Genomic DNA, 21,322 nt, shown 5'->3' with positions numbered 1-21,322 from the left:
CCCTTGCGCCCTACTCTGAATCGTCTACCCCTCTACGCCCGCGTTCCTCCTCCCAGCCCCGCCCGCCCACCCGTGCAGCGCATGCGCCGCCCGCCGATCGTGTTTTATAAAAAGTCCGGCTTCGGCCAGAAACTTCAGTCTGTTTGGCTGTGGCAGCAGGTAGCAAAGTGACCCTGAGGATTTGGGTGCTCCGGTAGCCACCGCGGCTGGAGAGCAAGCGATTACCATGGACGGGATCCACGTAAGTCCAGTTTCAACCTGCTTTTTCTTAAATGTACAGACACTTGAACTTAGAGCGCAACCCCTATCGGAGCGGGCAACCAAAACATTGGAGGTGCGGGTGTCCTGGAGAAGGGACATGAAAAGAAGTTTACGTGGGAGGAGGAAGGGTAGGATTGGAATCTTTTTCTGTCTAAGCAGAGAAAAGATTGGAACGACTGTTTAGGCGGCTGCATGTGTCTCCCCCTTGAGTTCTGCGCGCGCGCCGGGCTTGCACGCTGTTTGCAAACATAACATTGTGTGCACAAGTGTAGAGAAAGCGCGCGGCCCCAAGACTCAGACTACAGGTCTCTTTCTCAGGGTCGCAGGGATTTCTTTAGTGCGAATTACGTGAGATCTGAATTTAGAAGTGGAGGGCAGCGCCCAGGACTGAGTTCCCAGAGTAAGACTGCGCCCCGGGTTAACTTCGAGCAAAGGCGCCTGGAAACCACTCTTGCGGTTGGGCGCGTGTTAGCTAAATTCTGCGCTGCCTCGGGAGCTGTGCAAAACCCGGGCACAGTGAGCGGAGGGAGGGAAAGGCGGGCGGACCAACCTTGTCGCTCGCCTGAGGGGTCTGAGAGTTGGCCGCAGCTAAGAGGTGGCCGGGAGCAGCCCGCGCGCCCTTTGGGATCCAGGGAGCGAGACCTCGCGGGCTTTGGGGCATCCGTAGCGCAGCTAGTGGGTGGGCCCCGTTCGGGAGTTTGGGATCATGCAGAGGTCGAAGGCATATAAGCAGTCCTCGAGCAGCAGCACCCCACCCCGAGATGTGCGCGGTGGGGATTGGGGTGGAGTGAAGGGCTGGGAGGGCACCTGGGCTGCGGGTCGCCGCGGCGCAGACGGGCAGGTGCAAGTGCAAAGACCGTTTGGCTGTCACCGAGCCCAATTGCGCCGTTTAACCGTCAGTGGTTTCCTGGAGGCTTTTGAAAACCCCTTACTAGGGAGGCTTTTCGTTTCCTCCAGCAGCGCGCAATTCAAAGGCGCGCGCGGCGCGGCGGAACCCAGGGAGCCGCTGCACACTGGCGGTGAGAGTGGGCGTGGTGGGCAGCCGCAGGGCTCTCGGAGCCGGACCACCCGGCCCCCAGCGCGCCCTCCGCCTGGATGCTTCTAGCTGCAGACCTACGACCCCTTTAGCTGGATCAGTAGCGAGGTGGAAAGCGACCCTGGAGAGTGAGGAAATGAAACTTGGGGCTAAGACCACGGGTGCAGACCCCATGACCTTCCCCTCCCAGGAAAATGAGGCTCTCCCTAACATCCACAACGCGCGAAGTGATAAACAAGGGTGTGGGAAAAGACGCATTCCCCTGAGGAGCGCTAGCTGGGTGGGGAGGGCCGAGAAGGGGAACCCACTTTTGACACTCCCGCCCATACTCACAAGCATCAAAGGTCCTTTGCTTTAAGTCCGTCTTCTTCCCTACTACGTGTTGCTTGGAGTGCAGAATTGTTTGTGTTTAGACCAGCGAGAAACGTGGGGAAAAACAATGTTTTGTGCCTTAGGAGAATAAGAATCTTTGGGACACCCCTGCCACCTGCCTCCTCTCTAACCCCCTCACCGCTTGTTCTTTCCTCAAACCCTCTTCCCTGTCCTGGAGAATTTTCACGTAGAAAGTTAATCCCAGCGCCTCAGAACACGAGATTATACACCCAGCTCCCCCCCACCCCCACGCCGCCTAGGAGTGGCCTCTTTGTGTTTTGGTTTGGGGTGTTTTTTTTTTCCCTCCCAACGTTTTTTTCTTCCTAGTGCGCGGGCAGAAGAGTTAGCAAAAATGTAACTTTGAAACCCTGAGAATCTCCTTGCGCTTTTGTTCTAAAAAAGAATGTTGTCATTGGTTCCACTAAAGAGAGAGATAATGAAGTGACTATGGGGGAAAGATGGGGAGGAGAGTTATAGGATTCTAGAATAATTTTCTTGTGCCCTTCCCTCAGTACTTCAGTGGGAGCAGAATTTCTGAAGAAGGTTGAGTGGAGTTGGGTCTTTTAAATTGCTTTCTTAAAATACCGTAAATATTTTTTTGAACTTGGCGAATGCCTGCTGAACTTGAAAGTGAATGTCTGTCCCTTGCCTCTTTTGCAGATGTACCCATCGGATAACTACACAGAGGAGGATTTGGGCTCAGGCGACTATGATTCCATGAAGGAACCCTGCTTCCGGGAGGAAAATGCCCATTTCAACCGTATCTTTCTGCCCACTGTGTACTCCATCATCTTCTTGACTGGCATAGTGGGCAATGGATTGGTCATCCTGGTCATGGGTTACCAGAAGAAACTGAGAAGCATGACGGACAAGTACAGACTGCATCTGTCGGTGGCAGACCTCCTCTTTGTCCTCACACTTCCCTTCTGGGCAGTTGACGCTGTGGCAGACTGGTACTTTGGGAAATTCCTGTGCAAGGCTGTCCATGTCATCTACACAGTCAACCTCTACAGCAGTGTCCTCATCCTGGCCTTCATCAGTCTAGATCGGTACCTGGCCATTGTCCATGCCACCAATAGTCAGAGGCCCAGGAAGCTGTTGGCTGAAAAAGTGGTCTATGTTGGCGTCTGGATACCTGCACTCCTGTTGGCTATTCCCGATTTCATCTTTGCCAACGTCAAAGATGGGGAAGACAGGTATATATGTGACCGCTTCTACCCCAATGACGTGTGGTTGGTGGTGTTCCAGTTTCAGCACATCTTGGTTGGCCTTATCCTGCCGGGCATCGTCATCCTATCGTGCTATTGCATTATTATCTCCAAGCTGTCCCACTCCAAGGGCTACCAGAAGCGCAAGGCCCTCAAAACCACAGTTATCCTCATCCTGACTTTCTTTGCCTGCTGGCTACCTTACTACATTGGCATCAGCATCGACTCCTTCATCCTCCTGGAAATCATCAAGCAAGGATGTGAGTTTGAGAGCACTGTGCACAAGTGGATTTCCATCACCGAGGCCCTCGCCTTTTTCCACTGTTGCCTGAATCCCATCCTCTATGCCTTCCTTGGAGCCAAATTTAAAACCTCGGCCCAGCACGCACTCACCTCTGTGAGCAGAGGATCCAGCCTTAAGATCCTCTCCAAGGGAAAGCGGGGTGGACATTCTTCGGTTTCAACTGAATCTGAGTCTTCAAGTTTTCACTCCAGCTAACACTGATATAAAAGACTTTTATACATTGAACTTTTTTTTTAAGTTACACATTTTTTTCAGATATAAAAGACTGACCGATACTGTACAGTTTTTATTGACTATTGGAGTTTTTTCTTGTGTTTCTTTAGTTTTTGTGGTTTGATTTATTTATATAAATATTTTTTTGTTTCATGTTGATGTGTGTCTAGGCAGGACCTGTGGCCAAGTTTTTAGTTGATATATGTCTCGGACTATAGAAAAGGGAACTGAACATTCCAGAATTACGTGTAGTGAATCACTTAAGCTAGCAATGATCCTCAGCTGTTTGTGCATAAATAATCTCTTCATTCCAGTAGAACATTTTATTTTTCCTGTTCTTAAGTTGTTTGGTTACACTATGTGATTTTGGCTGTAGAAGATAGCACTTAGAACCAAAACTTGAAGTGGTATAGAAATGCTATTTTTTTCAGTTTTGAGGAGTGGGGTGATTTCAGCACATGCAATGTACAGTCTTGTATTAAGTTGTTAATAAAAGGCCTGAAAAACTTACTTAGTGTTGCTCTGATTTCTTTTGACATTCCTTTGGCTGGCAGAAGTCAAAAATAACAATAATAAGTATATGTATGGCATGCCAGGTATTGTCCTAGGTATATTAGTTGTAATATTTTACTAGTCACAACTCTTAGACAGGTTCTGTTTCTATTATTACTTGCATGTTATAGAGCAGGAAAGCAAAGCACTGAAAGCTGAGGTGACTTAGTCAAGGGCATTTGGTAAGTAACACAGCCAGTATTTCAAATCAGGTAACTTCCAAATCTGAAGTCTTAACCACTTTTAACTCATAGAAATTTAGAAATGTCCAGCCAGTACCTACCTATTCCTGTGAAAGATAATCTTTTCTGAAGGATAAATGTGCATAAAAAAGAAAAAGTAAGCAATACGATGTTAGATTTTACTACCACTATCCCTTGTATAATCCAAGTCTGTACAAGCCAGGCATTGTATGCTTGTTGTATATTTTTCTCATCTAATCCTCTCAATGTAGATAGCATCACTCCCTTTTTCACTGAGGGGAAGCTGAAGGGAACTGAGGTTCAGAGACTTTCCATAACTTGCACTTTTCAAGGGGACATACCAGGAGCTAATTTTCATTCATTCCATCCCTTTCTCTTACCTATTACCCACTATTATCACCCAGAACACCTGGTCATAAGTCAACTGAACTGTTATTGAAAATAAAGCCAAAAGTGAATGTTTTCTTCATAAAATTAACCATGCCCAAAATACTCCTCTTACAATATCTTTTATGCAAATATCAACACTTAAGCTATTGCAACACCTAGCACCTCAAAGGTTCAGCCAAGCAAATAAAAGTTAAATTGGTGCTTTCAGAGCTCAGAAGAAAGGTCCACTGAAGCAAGCTCCTTATTGCTCAGATTTTGCACAAGATTTTCGAGTCTTATGTAACATCACCCATAGCTGTTTACACAGCCATTGTGTAAGCCCCAGGCTCTTGAGTAAATTTCAGCTATAGTCTCCACTTAAAGAGAATTTCTAAACTCTGGAAGCCATACCTATCTCGGAACAAACAGGGCACCCAAGGCATGCATTCAAAGATAACCAGGATATAATTAAGGCAATATTTGGTCTACTTTTCATAATTGTTTCTGGCACAGAAAATCCACTTTGGAGGAAAAATTGCAATGTCTTATCTTTCAGAGGCAAATCACATTTGTTGAAGGCAAATTATAGATCCTGTGAAGGGAAATAACTTAATTACTTAAAATAGAATCCAATTTGTCTGTACATTTTTGCTGCAGCCTATGGATCTGGGATAATTCAGAGTGGTATTCCTATTCCACTTGAGAACACAATTAGATTTTAGATAGGAAATTATCTTGAGGTTTCTTGGTTTTCTCTGGGAAGCCTAATTGGATCACCCTTCATTTAAGCATAGTTTTGCATGTCCTCTTTCAAAGGCTTAGTCTTAAAGCCATGAACATTGTAAAAGCCTTCACTTGAACTTTCTCTATAAATATTTATTCTTGAGGAGACAATAGAAGAAATCCTTGGAAGGAATTCTTTTTTTTTCTCGTCTTGGCTTGAAACCTCGTCACCCCAGATTCCTGTGCTCTGCCCTGGAGTCACAACAAAAGGAACCAAGGCGAAACAAAATTCCCTGTGTCACCAGTCTTAATGGATATTTCATTCTCCCTTGGATCAAAGGTGGGATATCTCTTTTTCAAAAAGAAAAAAAGCCTTGGCTCTCTCCCTGCCCCGAAAGGATCCCCCTCACCCCCACCCCGCCATCATTCTCTGTCCCAACTCTGACATGTTCCAAATGGCTCCAAAGCTTTCCCTGCGTTGTGGTTTGTCCGGCAATGCTGGGAAACCCAGTCTGCAGGCCAGGCCTGCACGCAGTAACTGATTGTTCCCATTCCTCGTCCTTTATGAATGGGGCCCTTCCAGGTCAGTAATGTAGATCCAGTTGTATAATAGAAGCTAAAATATTTAAATTGTATGCATGCTGCCAATGATGGCATAAATATGACATCTGAAATATGAATACCGTTAAGCTTATAACGAGAAAGGAAAATAGATGTTTTGGTTTTTTATCTTGCAAAGCCTTTATTTTCCTAAAATGCCACTTGGCAATTCACCTCCTCTTACTGGAGGCTTCCTTTTGTGGTTATGCCTATATTAAAATAATTCTGGGGTTCTCTTTTAAGAGGAAAACCTATAGGCTTTATTTTAATAATTTAACTAAGTATGACTTCCTCCTAGCTTATCATCGTCACATAGTAAATAAAGGCTCCACAAACAGAATTGAGTTGTCATTATTGCCATGTAATATTCACTTAGGAGGGACAGGGACCACTGGAGACAAAATTCACATTGCCTTAGAAAATAATCTAGGCATCCTCCAACACTTTGGAATGCAGCATTGCAGCCTGGCGTAGTAGGGATTTACCCAACCTGCTTTGAGGTTTCCATTTGGCTTCCAGTCAGTGCTGGAGAGATCCAAAAGTTAGCTGGGGGAATGACCTTCCCATGAACACAGCCTAAAAGGGATGTTGGAGCCTCACGGGCCCATAAAGTAGTTGGAACAAATCTTTTCAAAGCAGTACTTCTCAATTGGGGGTGCCTTTGGCCCCCAGAGAACATTTGGTAAGGTCTGGAAACATTTTGAGTTACCTTTGGGGGTGGGGTGAGGTGCTACTGGCATCTGGGGGTGGGGGGTGAGGCACCAGAGATGCTGCTAAACATCCTATAGAAGATACAGGACAGGCCCCCACAACAATTATCCAGCCCAAAGTGTCAATAGTGTTTGAGATTGAGAATTTTTTTTTTAAGGGGAGGGCAATAGGGTGGTAATAATGATCAAAATAACAATATATCCAACCAGTATAATTCCATGAAATGATCATTGGACAAGGTTCCAAGGTTTCCCTTTAGCCTCCTTTACTCATTGGAATGCATTCTTACTCCCACCTTACTCAGCTCACACAAGTCTCTTCCTCCCTTATTTCAAGATTACTTTGCCATAATGCACATGTCTTTCTGCTTGTTTTCTTCTCTCATGCTATGCTAGGAAGATATCCCACAAAGGGAAATAAATGGTAAAGGATGGCTGCTAAGGATTCTCTAGTTCCCACCCAATCTGTCTCCCTAAAGACCATCATGTTTACTCATTTAATCCTCACCACAGCCTGTGACTCAGTTTGGAACACTTCCCATTTTTCTCATTTTATTTAAAAAATAAACAAGGAATGATGAGGTACCAGCCCATTGTTCCATTGTCTGCAACTGGCTTGGATTAATTTAAATCAATCCTATTAAGTTCAACAATTAAAATCTTCTAAAACCTTCTGGAAAATCCTTCTTTCAACTGAAAATGCAAACTGCTTAAAGCCTGAGTTGCGGGATCCACAATGTTGAGAAGCTGCAGAAGCTACAGACTTTTTCAAAATCAAACAAATAAAGGTGCTCAACCAAACCATACCAGGTGCTGGGTGTTTATCTGGCAGAGCAGGTCCATGATTAAATTTATTTACATATTACAGTTCAATTAACTAGAACCCAACTCATCAACACTCTTAATTAAAAGGAATTACTTCCTCATATTTGACTTAGTCAGAAGTAAAGTAATATTTTTTGAGAACTCACTAAATTCCAGGCACGCTCATACCTGTGATCCTCATAAGATTCCCATCAGCTAATATTACTATCTCCATTTTCAGGCAAAGACACAGTCAAAGAAGTTAAACTATAAATAAAGGGGTTATGCTCTTTCCATATGTATAATATTAAATGGCACTAAAACAGAACCACCAAGTTCTGGGGCATGTCCTCAAGTTCTCAATATATTCAATCCAAACTTTTCTATCTTTTCTAGGTAGAGTCCTTTAACAAAAACAGTTACCATTCACTTTGAGGGCTTCCTACATGCCAAGGTACTTTTATTATTTGAATCTTCACAATACTCTATACAGTAGTTATTACTTTTTTTGTCTGTTTTACAGATAGAGAGACTGAGGCATAATTTATCCAACGTCACATGTTTCATGAGTAGTAAAGCCTGGATTTGAACCCAGGCAGTCCGACACGAGATTGTGCCTTCTTAAGTACTACAGTAACTTTATTATTTTCTATGATGTTAGCCAGAATAATAGCCATGAGGTCAAAAAGTTCCTCCATGCTCTTTGATTCTCTTCAGAGTTCAATACTGGACAGTCTCCTGAATGTACTTTTGAAAGCAACAAAGAAGACACTGACATTTTAGAAATATTTTCATTATTAGTCATGAAAATAAATGTGTTTCAATGCCTGGAACAGAATAGGAGCTTAGTAAGTATTGAATGTGCAAATGAATGAACACCCATATATTTCTATTCCTGAGACCACACCATGCTGTAAGAGTTTTGATTAATGTTTGTGTGTGACTTGACTTTCTTCATTCTTTCGGACATTCTTCCATTGAACCATTTCTGAAAACCCTGGCCAGGCACGTATGAAAATTGTTCACAGTATGGTGAAAGATGTATCCTTTGGTGTTCTAGACATGCTGGAAAATTAACTAAAGGACTCTCAGACTTTCCAACTTCCTACAGTTAAAAAAAAAAACATCGAAGTTTCCAGCTGCCGACCCAATTTTTCTGTTATTTAATACCCCCACAGCCTTTCTTCCACTGATTCCCTATTTAGGGGAGAGCAGATTCCTGCCCACCTCACAAGTCGAGTGAGAAGCTCCCAAGCTCGGTCTTCCTGTTTCACCAGCTCAAGGAAAGCTGTCTGTTTATGAGAAAAAGAGCAGGTAGTCTGCCAACCCGTTGAATATGGGAAAGGGCCCTAAAGGCAGTTTCTCGGCCTTCTGTCCACAGCAGACGACTCGTTAGGTCCCTGGGGTTGAAGGAGGAAATTCAGACCATCATTTCAGGCTGCATCCTACTTCCTCTGGGAAGCCTACTCGTTCTCTATCAGTCCAAAGTGAGTGTTCCCATCCTAAATTCTTAGCACATGACGTGTGCAGCATGGACGCTAGCACAAATAAAAGTCTTTTGAGAAGCTTAAAGCCGCTATTGGGTGTGTCATTACCATCATTCTTTTTTTCATTTTTAAATAAATTTTGCTCCCCAACTAGTTTAATGTCTTAAGTGCAGAGACCTTTGCAGACTAACATAGCTGATTAATAGATTTGATTTGATTTGATGAAGAAACAATCAGATTCCTTAAGGTTGTGCCAATGTTGGATAAAATTATACAAGGTTAACTCAGTTGGTTAGAATCTGATGTTTATAAAGCCAGGATCAAGGGTGAGTCCCACTGGGGCCATCTTTAAAGTAATATTATACGTGGATGTAAGCTCTAAGAATGCCAGGACTATGTCTACCTTATTTACAGCTGTATTTCCAGTGTCTAGAACAGGGTTCAAAAGCTTTTTCTATAAAAGGCCACATAGTAAATGTTTTAGGCTCAGTGGGCCATACAACTACTCAACTTTGCCATTGTAGTAGGAAAGCATCCAGAGACAATACACAAATGATTGAGTGTGGTTGTGTTCTAATAAAACTTTATTTGTGGACACTGAAATTTGAATTTCATATAATTTTCACATATCACAAAATATTAGTCTTCTTTCATATCTTCAACCATTTTATTAAAATGTAAAAACCATTCTTTGCTCCCGGACTATGAAAAACAGGTGGTGGGTCAAATCTAATCTGCAGGCTGTAGTTTGCTAACCCGTGGTCTAGACGATGCTTAAAATATAGTAGAAATTCAACAAACATGTGAATACGTGAAACTCTAAATATAGGAAAGTTTACTCTTTAAGCTTACAGCACCAAAGCCTCAGTGAACCGGTGATCTTCACCTATTTGCAAAACTATGACGCTTGTCACTTATAAAGCATTTTACCATTCACAAAAGGAGGCAAGACCTCAATATGGGTTTGTGCCATACTGGTTGGCAAGATCCTGCCATTTTACTGGGTCTATTATTTTGGGAAGAAGGGATAAGAGAGTTGCTTTGTGCTCTATCACTCCCATCTCCCAGAGTGCAATTTGGGTGATGGTGACATCTCCTCTTATAGCTCCCTGTAGCTAGAATAACAACAGCTCACTAATAAAAGTTGTTGAGGCACACTGACTAATCTTCCTCAGCCTTGAGCCACATGAGCTTTGTTCCTCCAAAGTGATAATCACCAGTCACAACTTTTGGCAGCGACTCCCCAGACAGTCAGTAAATAGGACAAAAGGAAAAGCCATAATCCAAGGCGATGAATAGTGTTTCACAGCCACAAGCTGAGCCACAAAAACTCAAGAAAAATCAATGGTGCAGAAAGCATTTTTGGACCTGACCTCAGCTTTGGGGGGAATGAGGATAATTCTGTTATTCCCTTTTAGACTTCAGGTGACTCATGGGAATGTCAGAATTAATCTCCAAGGAGCTGCCAGATTATGTCTCTTACCAAAAACATCTCTCAGTAAACTTCATTACTTTATAGAACATTCTTCCCAAGGTGAGGAGCCTAACTTCTGTCGCTGATGAGAAGACACGAGAAGAAGCTGAAGAAAATGTCAAATGCTTTCTGTGTTAAAGTAGGTTTTCTGTTATATCTGTATGACAGTACAAAAACGACTACATACTCAGTCACCATGGTCCAGTGTAAAGGAAGACAAGCTACATGGGCTGAAGTAGCCCCGGAAAAAATTTGTGGCTGAGCCCAAATCCTATCAGTATGGAGTGGAAAAGAAGAGAGATGTGGGAGAAATAATAAACAAAATGGAAAAGGACACAAAGTGCCCATTCATAAAAGAGGAAATAAAACTGATAAACAAAACTATGAGGAAATAGTCAACCTCACTGGCAACCAAATAAATAAAAATCAAAACAACACACTGCTTCTCACTTGTCACACTAGCAAACATTTTCCAAGTCACAATATCCCGAGAGCAAGGACACAGTGATGCTGTGGTGAGCAGGCATCACCAAGCACTGCTGGGCAGGTGTAAGAGGGGCAAGTCCCTCCTTTCAAAGCCACTGACAAATTCCCTGGAAGCTTTGATGCTCATCACTTTGGACACAGAAGGACCACTTCTTAGTGGAAACAATCCTAAATATTAAAAATGTTTTGTGCATGAAGTTGAATTTTGCATTTAGAATAGCAAAAGACAGGAAATTGCCCTAAGTATCCACAGCAAAATGAGAATTAAGGAAACTGGTGAATCTACAGAGGGGAATATCATCTGGTTTTTTAAATGATATTTACAAAGGCTACTGGGAAATGTTTCTGAGGTGTGAACTGAAACAAATGGGTTACAAAACTGTGCATAGTATCTATCAAAAAATCTGAAAACATTTATCCATAAAGACACGTGTGCTCCTATGTTCATTGCAGCTTTGTTTACGGTGGCCAAGACATGGAAACAACCAAAATGTCCTTCGATAGATGAATGGATAAAGAAGTTGTGGTATATATACACAATGGAATACTATTCGGCGGTAAGAAAAGATGATATAGGAACATTTGTGACAACATGGATGGATCTTGAGTGTATAATGCTAAGTGAAATAAGTCAGACAGAAAAAGCAGAGAACCATATGATTTCACTGATATGTGGTATATAAACCAAAAACAACAAAAGAACAAGACAAACAAATGAGAAACAAAAACTCATAGACACAGACAATAGTTTAGTGGTTACCAGAGGGTAAGTGTGGGAGATGAGGGCAAGGGGGATCAAATATATGGTGAAGGAAGGAGAACTGACTCTGGGTGGTGAACACACAATGGGATTTATAGATGATGTAATACAGAATTGTACACCTGAAATCTATGTAATTTTACTAGCAATTGTCACCCCAATAAACTAAAAAAAAAGAAAAAAAACTGTGCATACTATCTGATTATAAATTTTTTTAAGTATTTGCATATAAAAAATAAATTAAGCAGTAGTTAAGTCATAGGCGGTTGGGCTGATTTTAAATACAGGCTGATTTACCTGTATTTTCCAAACTCACTATAATGAATAATAAATAGATAATTAGTTTATTTTAGAAGATGTAGGGCAGGGAGGAAAAAATATACAAGTTTCTTCCTAGGCTATAAACACTCCAAGAGAGGAACTCAGTGTTTCCTTTCCTTTTTATTTTAAAAAGCTCAGGGCCCAAGTAGGTGCTAAAAAAAAATTATTATTAAACTGAACTAGACATTTGCAGTGTTAAATTAATTAAAGCAGGAAGCCATTATCGCTATCTAATGCTCTGGCAGTCTACATAAGCAAACCAAAATCAAAACCTGTACACGCCTCAAGGCAACAAAATCAGAAACACTAAGGACAACTAGGCTTCATGGTATGGGCAATCAAGCAATTTCCTTCCTTTGCTTAGTACCTTTTCTGTGTCAGCCTTTCCCCTGGCTCCTGCCAACGAGCATTCCTAACCACTTCTGGTTTGGCACTGCCCAATTCCAATTGATTTTTGCTCAACTATACTCTTAAAAATTTTAATATGCCTCAGTTTATATTTTAACAGTTCAATGTTTTAAAAAAATCAGACATAGGGCGGCTGGATGGCTCAGTTGGTTAGAGTGCAAGCTCTGAACAACAAGGTTGCTGGTTCAATTCCCACATGGGCCAGTGAGCTGCACCCTCCACAACTAGATTGAAGATGAAGAGCTGCCCCTGAGCTTCCAGAGGGGCGGCTGGATGGCTCAGTTGGCTAGAGCGTGAGCTCTCAACAACAAGGTTGCTGGTTCAATTCCTGCATGGGATGGTGGGCTGCGCCCCCTGCAACTAAAGATTGAAAACGGCAACTGGACTTGGAGCTGAGCTGTGCCCTCCACAACTAGAATGAAGGACAACTACTTGGAGCTGATGGGCCCTGGAGAAACACACTATCCCCCAATATTCCCCAATAAAATTAATTTTTTTAAAAAAACAGACATATATATTACTCTCAAGGTATTTAGAATAGTGTAATAGAATTTACTAGCGCCCGGAATCTTAACATTGTATTCCAGGTAGAGTCTTGGATACAGTCCAGTGTTTCTTAACTGAAGGTCATGATCTGAAGACCATTCAAGAGAATTCCACAAGTACCAGAGAATAGAATTCAGGGCTGTGTGGCAGTCACAGACCTGACTGAGCTTATGGTGAGTGAAGTTGTTTCAAGTCAATACATAGCCATGGCATCATCCTTAGAGGGCTGGCCCCATTAAGGCTCTAGTAGAGTTGATATGGATCGGTGGTCTCTGAAAGGACTTCTCCCAGAGAGGTCAAGTCTTTCAAAATCCACAGGAAAGTAAACATACTAGAAAACCCTAAAGGAAATCTCTGAAAGAGTTAGGCATTCATACATGACGGCAATAGTGTGGGGCCTGAAATGGGAACAATGTGTAAGTGGTCAACCCTAAATTCTCCATTTTTTGTATTGTATTAGAAAGGAAATGTCATGTTGGGGAAGAACTTCCTTCATTCTAATAAGTCCCCCAAATACAGCAGCACACAACAATGGTGGTTTATAGCATGTCACATAATGCAAGGTTCTGAAGTAGGAAATGCCAGCAGAAAACGACCAATCTTCACTTTTGTGGAGAGTTTACCACAAGTCCATTATTTTTATTACTTAAGATAGGCTCAGAAATCAGTTAAACAACAGGAATGAGAAAGGAAAAAATTAATATTGTCTTTATGGTTAAAATGGAATTAATATTTTAACGAGTAAAAATTTAATAATTTGTGTTATTCTGGGAAACAAATTATCCTACTACAAATACAAATTCTCTTCAACAAATATGTGTTAATGATGCAGATATTATCTGGTTTGATTTAGCTTTTAAATCCACATGGTAAGGAAATCTCTGATGGTAGTTTTAAGCATATGGTCACTTATTAGTTGTAACTTGTTTCTTTTTTATGATGTATGATTTATTTGGTTGAGCACTACCAGTCCACCCAGGAATTACAAAGGAATTTTGGTCTTATACTTCATCATCTGTTTTTTAAATATGCTTATATTACTCTCGGGCTACAAATTAAACATTTGAGGAAGAGTATTAACTCTTTGCTTTATTTCATATAATTTTTATTTATCATATTATTTTGTTTCTACTTCCATTAGCATCAAACACAAGTTAAAACACTTTAAGCCAATGAGTTGCCTATTGACATAGATTTATGGCCTTCTGTGATGAGCTAAATGGAGCCCACAAAATATTCTTCAGTTGAAGCCCTAACCCCCGTTACCTCAGAATGTAACTGTATTTTGGAGATAGGGTCTTTTAAGAGGTGATTAAGTTAAAATTAAGTCTCCAGAGTGGTCCCTAACCCAATATGAGTGGTGTCCTTATAAGAAGAGGAAACTATGACAGTGACACACAGAGGGAAGACCATGTGAAGACACAGGGAGAAGACAGCCATCTACAAGCCAAGAAGGGAGAGACCTCAGAAGAAATCAAAACTGCTGACACCTTGATCTCAGACTTTCAGCCTCCAGAACTGTGAGAAAAGAAATTTCTGGTGTTTATAAGCCCTCCAGTCTGTAGTGCTTTATTACAGCAGCCCTAGCAAAAATAATACAGCTTCTATCTAAAATGTTATTTGAGCATATTTTATTCTTGTCTTTTCTATTTAATATTAACAGAAAAAATAGTGGTTCTTAAGATACATATTCAACCATTCAACAAATGCTCATTGAGCACCTACTATGTGTAAGTGCTGGGATATGACAGTAACAAAGCCTCAGGTCTCATGAAGTTTACAGACTAGTAACAAAGGAATTATTATTCTTCTGGAATTATTCTTCATTTCAGAAATAGGCCTAAATTGAACTACTAAAAATCTTCAGAGAGAGGAAATGAAAATGGAAAAAGCGAAATAAATATCATCCTAACATTTCAATTTTCTATCCTTATAGTACTGAAAGCTCTGCACGCCAGTTGGATCTTTTGGGAAGTAGATGCTGAGAGAGAGTTAGGAGTGCCAAAAGTCTATTGGAGGGTATAGGCCCTAAAAGTTCAAAGGGGAAGGATGGGGACTGGGAAGAGAAAGCCTTCAGACTGTGATCTTAGGGAGGAAACAGGAGTAGGAACAAAGAGTCTCAGACCATAGAGCAGACCCAACAGAGTCTTGAGCAACCCAACTGGAAGCTCCAGAGGAAAGGGTACCTGTTAGAGAAGTTCTGCAGTAGGCAGAAATGGCCAGGGCCTGGTACTCTGACCTTGCTCCATCATTGAGGGGGGACCACCTGGAAAGAGCCAACATAGTGGCCTCTGCTGGAAAGCTGAGGTGTGGCCTAAAGGCCCTCACCTGGAGGCTGCCAGCTAACTGGGCTCAAGGCAAGTTCCTTCTTGAAGGACGTTCTGAGCAGCACTTCCATGACTGTTGCAGACTTCAAAAGGTAAAATAGGAACCTGGTTCTCTAGAGAGCTCTCTGAAAGTCAGTTCAAACATTTATTTATTCTTAAAACATAGGAATGTCACTCAGAAAGTGCTTCCATAGCCAAAATCGAGGTCTTTTAGGAAATGCATTTTTAATACCTGATATAACTTTCACTTGCTGAATATTTATGTAGTGGAACAAAGATTTAAATTGTAGTTAAAGTGGGATATGCCCTTATAGGCAAAAACAACTTTTGCATTAATTAATTTTAAAAAGTACTTTTGAATGCAACATTAAGATATGGAATCTAAGGGAACCCTCATGCATTGTTGGTGGGATTGCAAACTGGTGCAGCCACTGTGGAAAGCAGTGTGGAGTTTCCTCAAAAAATTAAAAATAGTACTACTTTATGACCCAGCAATTCCACTTCTGGGTGTTTACCCAAAGAAATCCAAAACACTAATCCGAAAAGATATATTCAACCCTATGTTCACTGCAGAGCTATTTACAATAGCCAAGATATGGAAGCAACCTAAGTGCCCATCAATAGACAATTGGATAAAGATGATGTGATACATATATACAATGGAATATTGCTTTGCCATAAAAAAGAATGAAATCTTACCATTTACAACAACATGGATGGACCTAGAAAGTATTATGCTAAGTGAAATAAATCAGAAAGAGAAAGGCAAATACCACATGATTTCACTTATATGTGGAATCTGAAAAATAAACAAACAAAACAGAAAACAGACACGTAGATACAGATAACAAACTGATGGTTGCCAGAAGGGAGGGGGTTTAGAGACTGGGTAAAAAAGGTGAAGGGATTAAGAAGTACAAATCGGTAGTTACAAAATAGTCACGGGGATGTAAAGTACAACATAGGGAATATAGTCAATTATATTGTAATAACTATGTATGGTACCAGGTGGGTACTAGACTTATCTGGGGGGATCACTTTTTAAATTATATAAATATCTAACCACAATGCTGTATATATACCTGAAACTAATACAGAATAATATTGAATGTCAACTGTAACTGAAAAAATTTTTTAAAGGATTTGGAATCTAAAGAAGTCAAATATTTGTAATTATGGCTTTTATTCATTCATTCATTCCATTATTACACGCCAGGTACCATGCTAGGTGCTGAACAGAGCAAAACATACATAGCCGCTGCTCAAAAGGACCTAGAGTAGGAGAGCTAAACATTAAATAACCAGGGAAATAAATGCATATTTATAAACTGAGCTTAGTGCTCTGAAAGAAATGAAAGAACTTGACTTAAACTGACTTAGCCCTAGGTCAGGGAAAGAGTCCCTAAGAAGTGCTAATTGCACTAGCACCTGAAGAATGAGTGTGTTTGGAAAGGGTAAGGGGTGCAGAACATGACTGCATGAAGGACATGAGCAAAGGCCCTGGGGCAGGAAGAAGTCAGTAAAACTAATACCGTGTGGCCAGATCTCCAAGCCCAAGGAGAGAAGTGGTGCCAGATGACGCTAGGGATTCAAGGCAGGGGTCAAATCTATCTGAATGGAAACAGCTCATAAGGCACCAAAGGCTTTGATCTTTGCTCTAAGAGCAATGAAAAGTTTGAAAGCAGGGATAAGCAACATGATTAGATTTGTGTTTTGAAATGATAATTCTGCCTGAAGTGTGGAGAAGAATAAATGGGCCTGAATAGATTTGGGAAAGTCACTTAGCCAGAGAGTATGTGGTCCAGGTGAGAGGAAATGGTCCCAGTCACGGATCACTGCTTCTTTAACCTCTACAATGTGCATTCCAAAATACGCACTCTGGGAATGACACTGTGAAAGAAGAGACACTACCTTGTCCATCATTAAAATGGTAAAAACATGGGGTCTGCAAAATAGACACATGAAATGACTTAATTCTTCCAGGTTCACTTGCCAAAGGCTTAGTTTTCCACAGTCACTTCAAAACGAGTAAGTCCAAAACAGAAAAGCATCTTGTGTTAACTAGACCTGTGTTCAGACCATATTTTCCCATTGCCATGCCATCCTGCCTCCTCATCTTTGCTTGTGAAACCTGGATACCACCTGTGTTTCCTCTCCTGCATCCCTGTGTCCAGTCTGTTGCTCAGTGACCTGGGCAAGACAGAATTACACCCAGATTTCCTGGCTCCTTCCACCATGTTCTGTGTCTTCCACTCCAGGGACAGGGCCACACCCAGGTCTCTGTCCAGAAAAATTGTGGTTTATAGGAAGAAAGACAATTGAATTTTGTTTTCCCATTGTATTTCACAAGGGAGGCCATTAGGTTTAAACCTCTCCTCTTTCATGAAAGTTTCCTGTACTGCTCTAGTTGCCTTCTCCCCAGGTTCTTAAATCCACAGTCCACACTGCAATTTATTTCTGAATCACTACCTTGTTCTTTAATTGACTGCAATTTCCTGATCAGTGAAATGAGAGATTTAGATGAAAATTTTAACAAAACCAATCTTTAAACTAAATCTTATGTGGACACCCAGCATGTAAAACTAGTTTTGGAAAGGAAATAAAATTATAATTGCTCTGATTAAACAAGTGGTAGCAGACCTTATGCCCCCTACTTTCTGTGGTAGAAAATCTTCCTTATGCCCCCTACTTTCTGGCCACCCCTGAGGTACCTCATTTGAAAGTATAAGAAGCCTAACTTGAGAAGCACTAGTCTGGAATGCCTTTAAGATATTTTCTAGCCCTAAAATTCTATGGTTCATCATTTCTTAAACAGTACTTGGTCCTTGATATACACAGATGATGTATTACAGAATAGTACACCTGACATCTATGTAACTTTACTAACAACTGTCACCCCAATAAACTTTCATTTAAAAAAAAACATTACTTGGTCTTACCTTTTCTTCTTGATTCTCACTACAACCTAGTTCAGGCCTTTCCACCTCCATCCTGGAATAGTGCAAATGGGTTTCCTTACACCTCCAGCATACTAGGTTGAATAGTGTCTCCCCAAAACTTGTGTCTATCTGGAGCCTCAGAATGTGACCTTACTTGGAAATAGGATCTTTGTGGGTGTGATTAGTCAAGACGAGGTCATATTGGAATAGGTTAGGCCATAAATCCAATATGACTGCTGTCCTCGTGAGAAGAGAAGAGACACTGAGAGGACACACACGGGAAGAATGCCCCAACCTCATCCTGTGTCACTTTCCCCTTGCTCACCAGTCCTCAGAGGCAGGATTGGAGTGAGGCTGCCAAAAGCCAGGGAACTCCAACGATTGCTAGCAACTACTAGAAGCTAGAAGGGGGAAGGAAGGATCCTCCTCTAAAGACCTGGTCCCACTGACACATTGATTTCAGCCTTCTGACCCCCATAGCTATGAGAGAATATATTTTTGTTGTTTTAAGCCCCCCAGTTTGTGGCAATTTGTTACAGCAACATTAGGAAACTAACACACCAGTCTCTCTCCAACTAAAATTCATTTTACATATTTTTTCAAGATAAATATGCCTTAATCTCTGCTCTCATCAGATTCATTACCTGCTTATTTCATTTCAGGAAGCATTAGATTTACTGAGCAACTACTGCGTGAAAGGCACCATGATCATGCTGAATGTATGGAGGTGAACACCAACATGGCCTCTGTCTCCAGGGAGTTTCCAGCCTAGTGAAGAAGACAGCCACTAAACAAACAGAGGACAGACATTAAGCCAACAGAAGACGGACATATATAACAAACAATTATATGTACAAATTATGTAATTGTAAATTATGATATACTATCAACAAAGAGAATAGGTTGTTATGAAATACAATTGGAGAGCTAGGAAGGGGGGTTAAGCTGATGCCTACAGGATGACTTGCTGCCACCTGGACAAAGAATAAAAGAAAGAACTTTCCTAGTAGAGACAACATATGCACAAAGGCCCAGAGTGGGAAAGAGCTTGGATGTTTGAGGAACTGAAATGGAAAGAAGGCCACTGTGGCTGAGGACTGGTGAGCAAGGAGAAAGTGACACAGGATGAGGTTGGGGAAGAAAGCAGAAAGCTGGCCATAGAGGGAGAAGTTCAGGACTCAAGGCTTTATCTTAGTAAAATAAGAAGGTGCTGAGAAGTTTCAAACAGGAAGATGATAAGATACACTTAAGTTTTTAAAGCTGTTGCTTGCTGCAGCTAAGAGAAGGGTTGTATGAGCTCCAAACCAAAATGGCATGATAAAGTAGGAGGTAATGCATTAGCGATGCATAAATTTGGGTTGTGGATGGATTTGAGATATATATTTTTTTGATACAATTAACAGAACTTACTAATAAAATAGATCTGAAGAAGAAGGATGGATTACCAACAGGTTTCTGACTCAAAAAATTAGGTAGATGAAGATACCATTTACTGAGATAGGGAAGACGAGGGGGATTCATTGGGGGTATAGTCTAAGCTGCTATACAAAATGGTCCCAAAGTATAGAGACTCAAAGACTATAAAACCATTTCTCTCTCATATAATAAGCCATACATAGAGAGTCCACGGTTGATAGGACAGCTTTGCCACCCTAAACAAAGGTTTCTATCTTTGGATCCAAGTTAGCTGTTCCAGCTCCAGCCATCACAACTGCACCCCAGCCAGCACAATGTTGGGGCCACCAACTGCACGCATCACTTCCGTTGACATCTCACTGGTCAGAGCCAAGCCACATGACCACACCTGATTGAAACAGCTGGAGAGCGAAATGCCAAGCTACAATTGGAAAGTGCTTCTATTCAACACTGAACAGTACAGAGGATGTTGGTGGATAACCAGCAGCATCAGCCACAACAGGGAGTGATCAATATGTAGGTAGGAATGATGAATTTGTAAGTGGGAGGTTCCTGTGAGCTGTCTCAGTGGAGCTGTCAAGTCAGTAAATGGAAATACGGGTATGAGGAGCTCAAAGAGTAGGATGAGGCTAGAGATATGTATTTAGGAGTTATTTCCATGCAGATGGCATTGAAAGTTATGAGTCTAGAGTAAATCAAGTATAGTAGATAGAGAAGAGGCCAAGGACTGAGCTCTGGGGGCCTTCAACACTTGAGTTGGGTGAAGGAGGATGATTTTACAAAGAAGGTTGAGAAGCCCAGCGAGGTAGGAGAAAGGTAAAAAAATCTGTGGCCTCGTGGAAGCTCAGAGCATTTCCAGAAGGATGGCCCACTGTATAACACACTAATCAGAAGTTTGGTAATATGAGGATACAGACACTGATAATGTACCTCTGCTGCCATTTCTACTTTCTACTTTCCTTCGAAGTCTTTAGAATCTGTTCTTAGCCTATCTACCAAACATGTATCTCTCCATGCCCCACTAATTATACTTCCCATTCTAAAATCATGTCCATATTCTCAGAGTCCCCAAACATATCAACAGTTTCCTACCTTTGAGCATACTCTTCCTTCAATCTGGATTGATATTTCTCCCCATTATCTAGTTACCCCAAGTTATCCCCATTCTTCAAGTCTCCTCGGTCAGGAAGCCATTTTTACAGCCCACAGTTGGACACTAAACTGTATTCTCATTGCATTTTATGTGTTATTTGTTCTAATTCCTAAAGGTAGAGACTACATTACGTTATTCCATATACTCAGCAAGCTAATAGGATTAGTCTGGTACCCAAGCTACTGGGTACCCAAAATTTATTAACTAAGGTACAAATATAATACTTTCTGGGTACAATAATTTGAAATAGATTATTAGCATTTTAGATGTAGAAGGACCTTTGGGATTATCTAATTCAAGTTACACATGAAAAAAATCTAGTGTCAAAGAAACATGAAAATGTCTTCTCTGTATCTAAAACAGAATGCACGTTAATATTCAATCGCCTTCCTCATCTATGAGAACCGTTGTAACATGCCCCACTAATTGCACTTTTCATCAACCATCCCTTTGCTTCACTTCCTGCTATAGTTCCCCATCAAGCATCTGTTAAGCACCTGGTAAGTGTCAGGCTCTGTGATTGTGAACAAGACAAAGTCTTGCCCTGGGGGATTCTATAGATATAGAAACTTGAGGCTGCATTGATTTCTCCTTCCTGACGTCCAGCTATGTGCCAGTTTTCCAAGGCACACTGAGGCATATGCACAGAC

At 41.3% G+C, this 21,322-nt stretch overlaps 1 protein-coding gene across 1 annotated transcript; it reads left to right on the top strand.

The window, feature by feature from the left end:
• The first annotated feature begins 82 nt into the window (after window positions 1-82).
• On the top strand, window positions 83-3,904 carry CXCR4 (C-X-C motif chemokine receptor 4). Its single transcript, XM_019731163.2, has 2 exons — window positions 83-241; window positions 2,330-3,904. The coding sequence occupies exons 1-2, from the start codon at window positions 227-229 to the stop codon at window positions 3,374-3,376; spliced, it is 1,062 nt and encodes a 353-aa protein (XP_019586722.1). The 5' UTR covers window positions 83-226; the 3' UTR covers window positions 3,377-3,904.
• Window positions 3,905-21,322: the final 17,418 nt, after the last annotated feature.

Source organism: Rhinolophus sinicus, linkage group LG01 (assembly GCF_036562045.2).
Source record: "Rhinolophus sinicus isolate RSC01 linkage group LG01, ASM3656204v1, whole genome shotgun sequence".
Classification (NCBI taxonomy): domain Eukaryota; kingdom Metazoa; phylum Chordata; class Mammalia; order Chiroptera; family Rhinolophidae; genus Rhinolophus; species Rhinolophus sinicus.
This window is presented reverse-complemented; position numbering and strand designations above follow the sequence as displayed.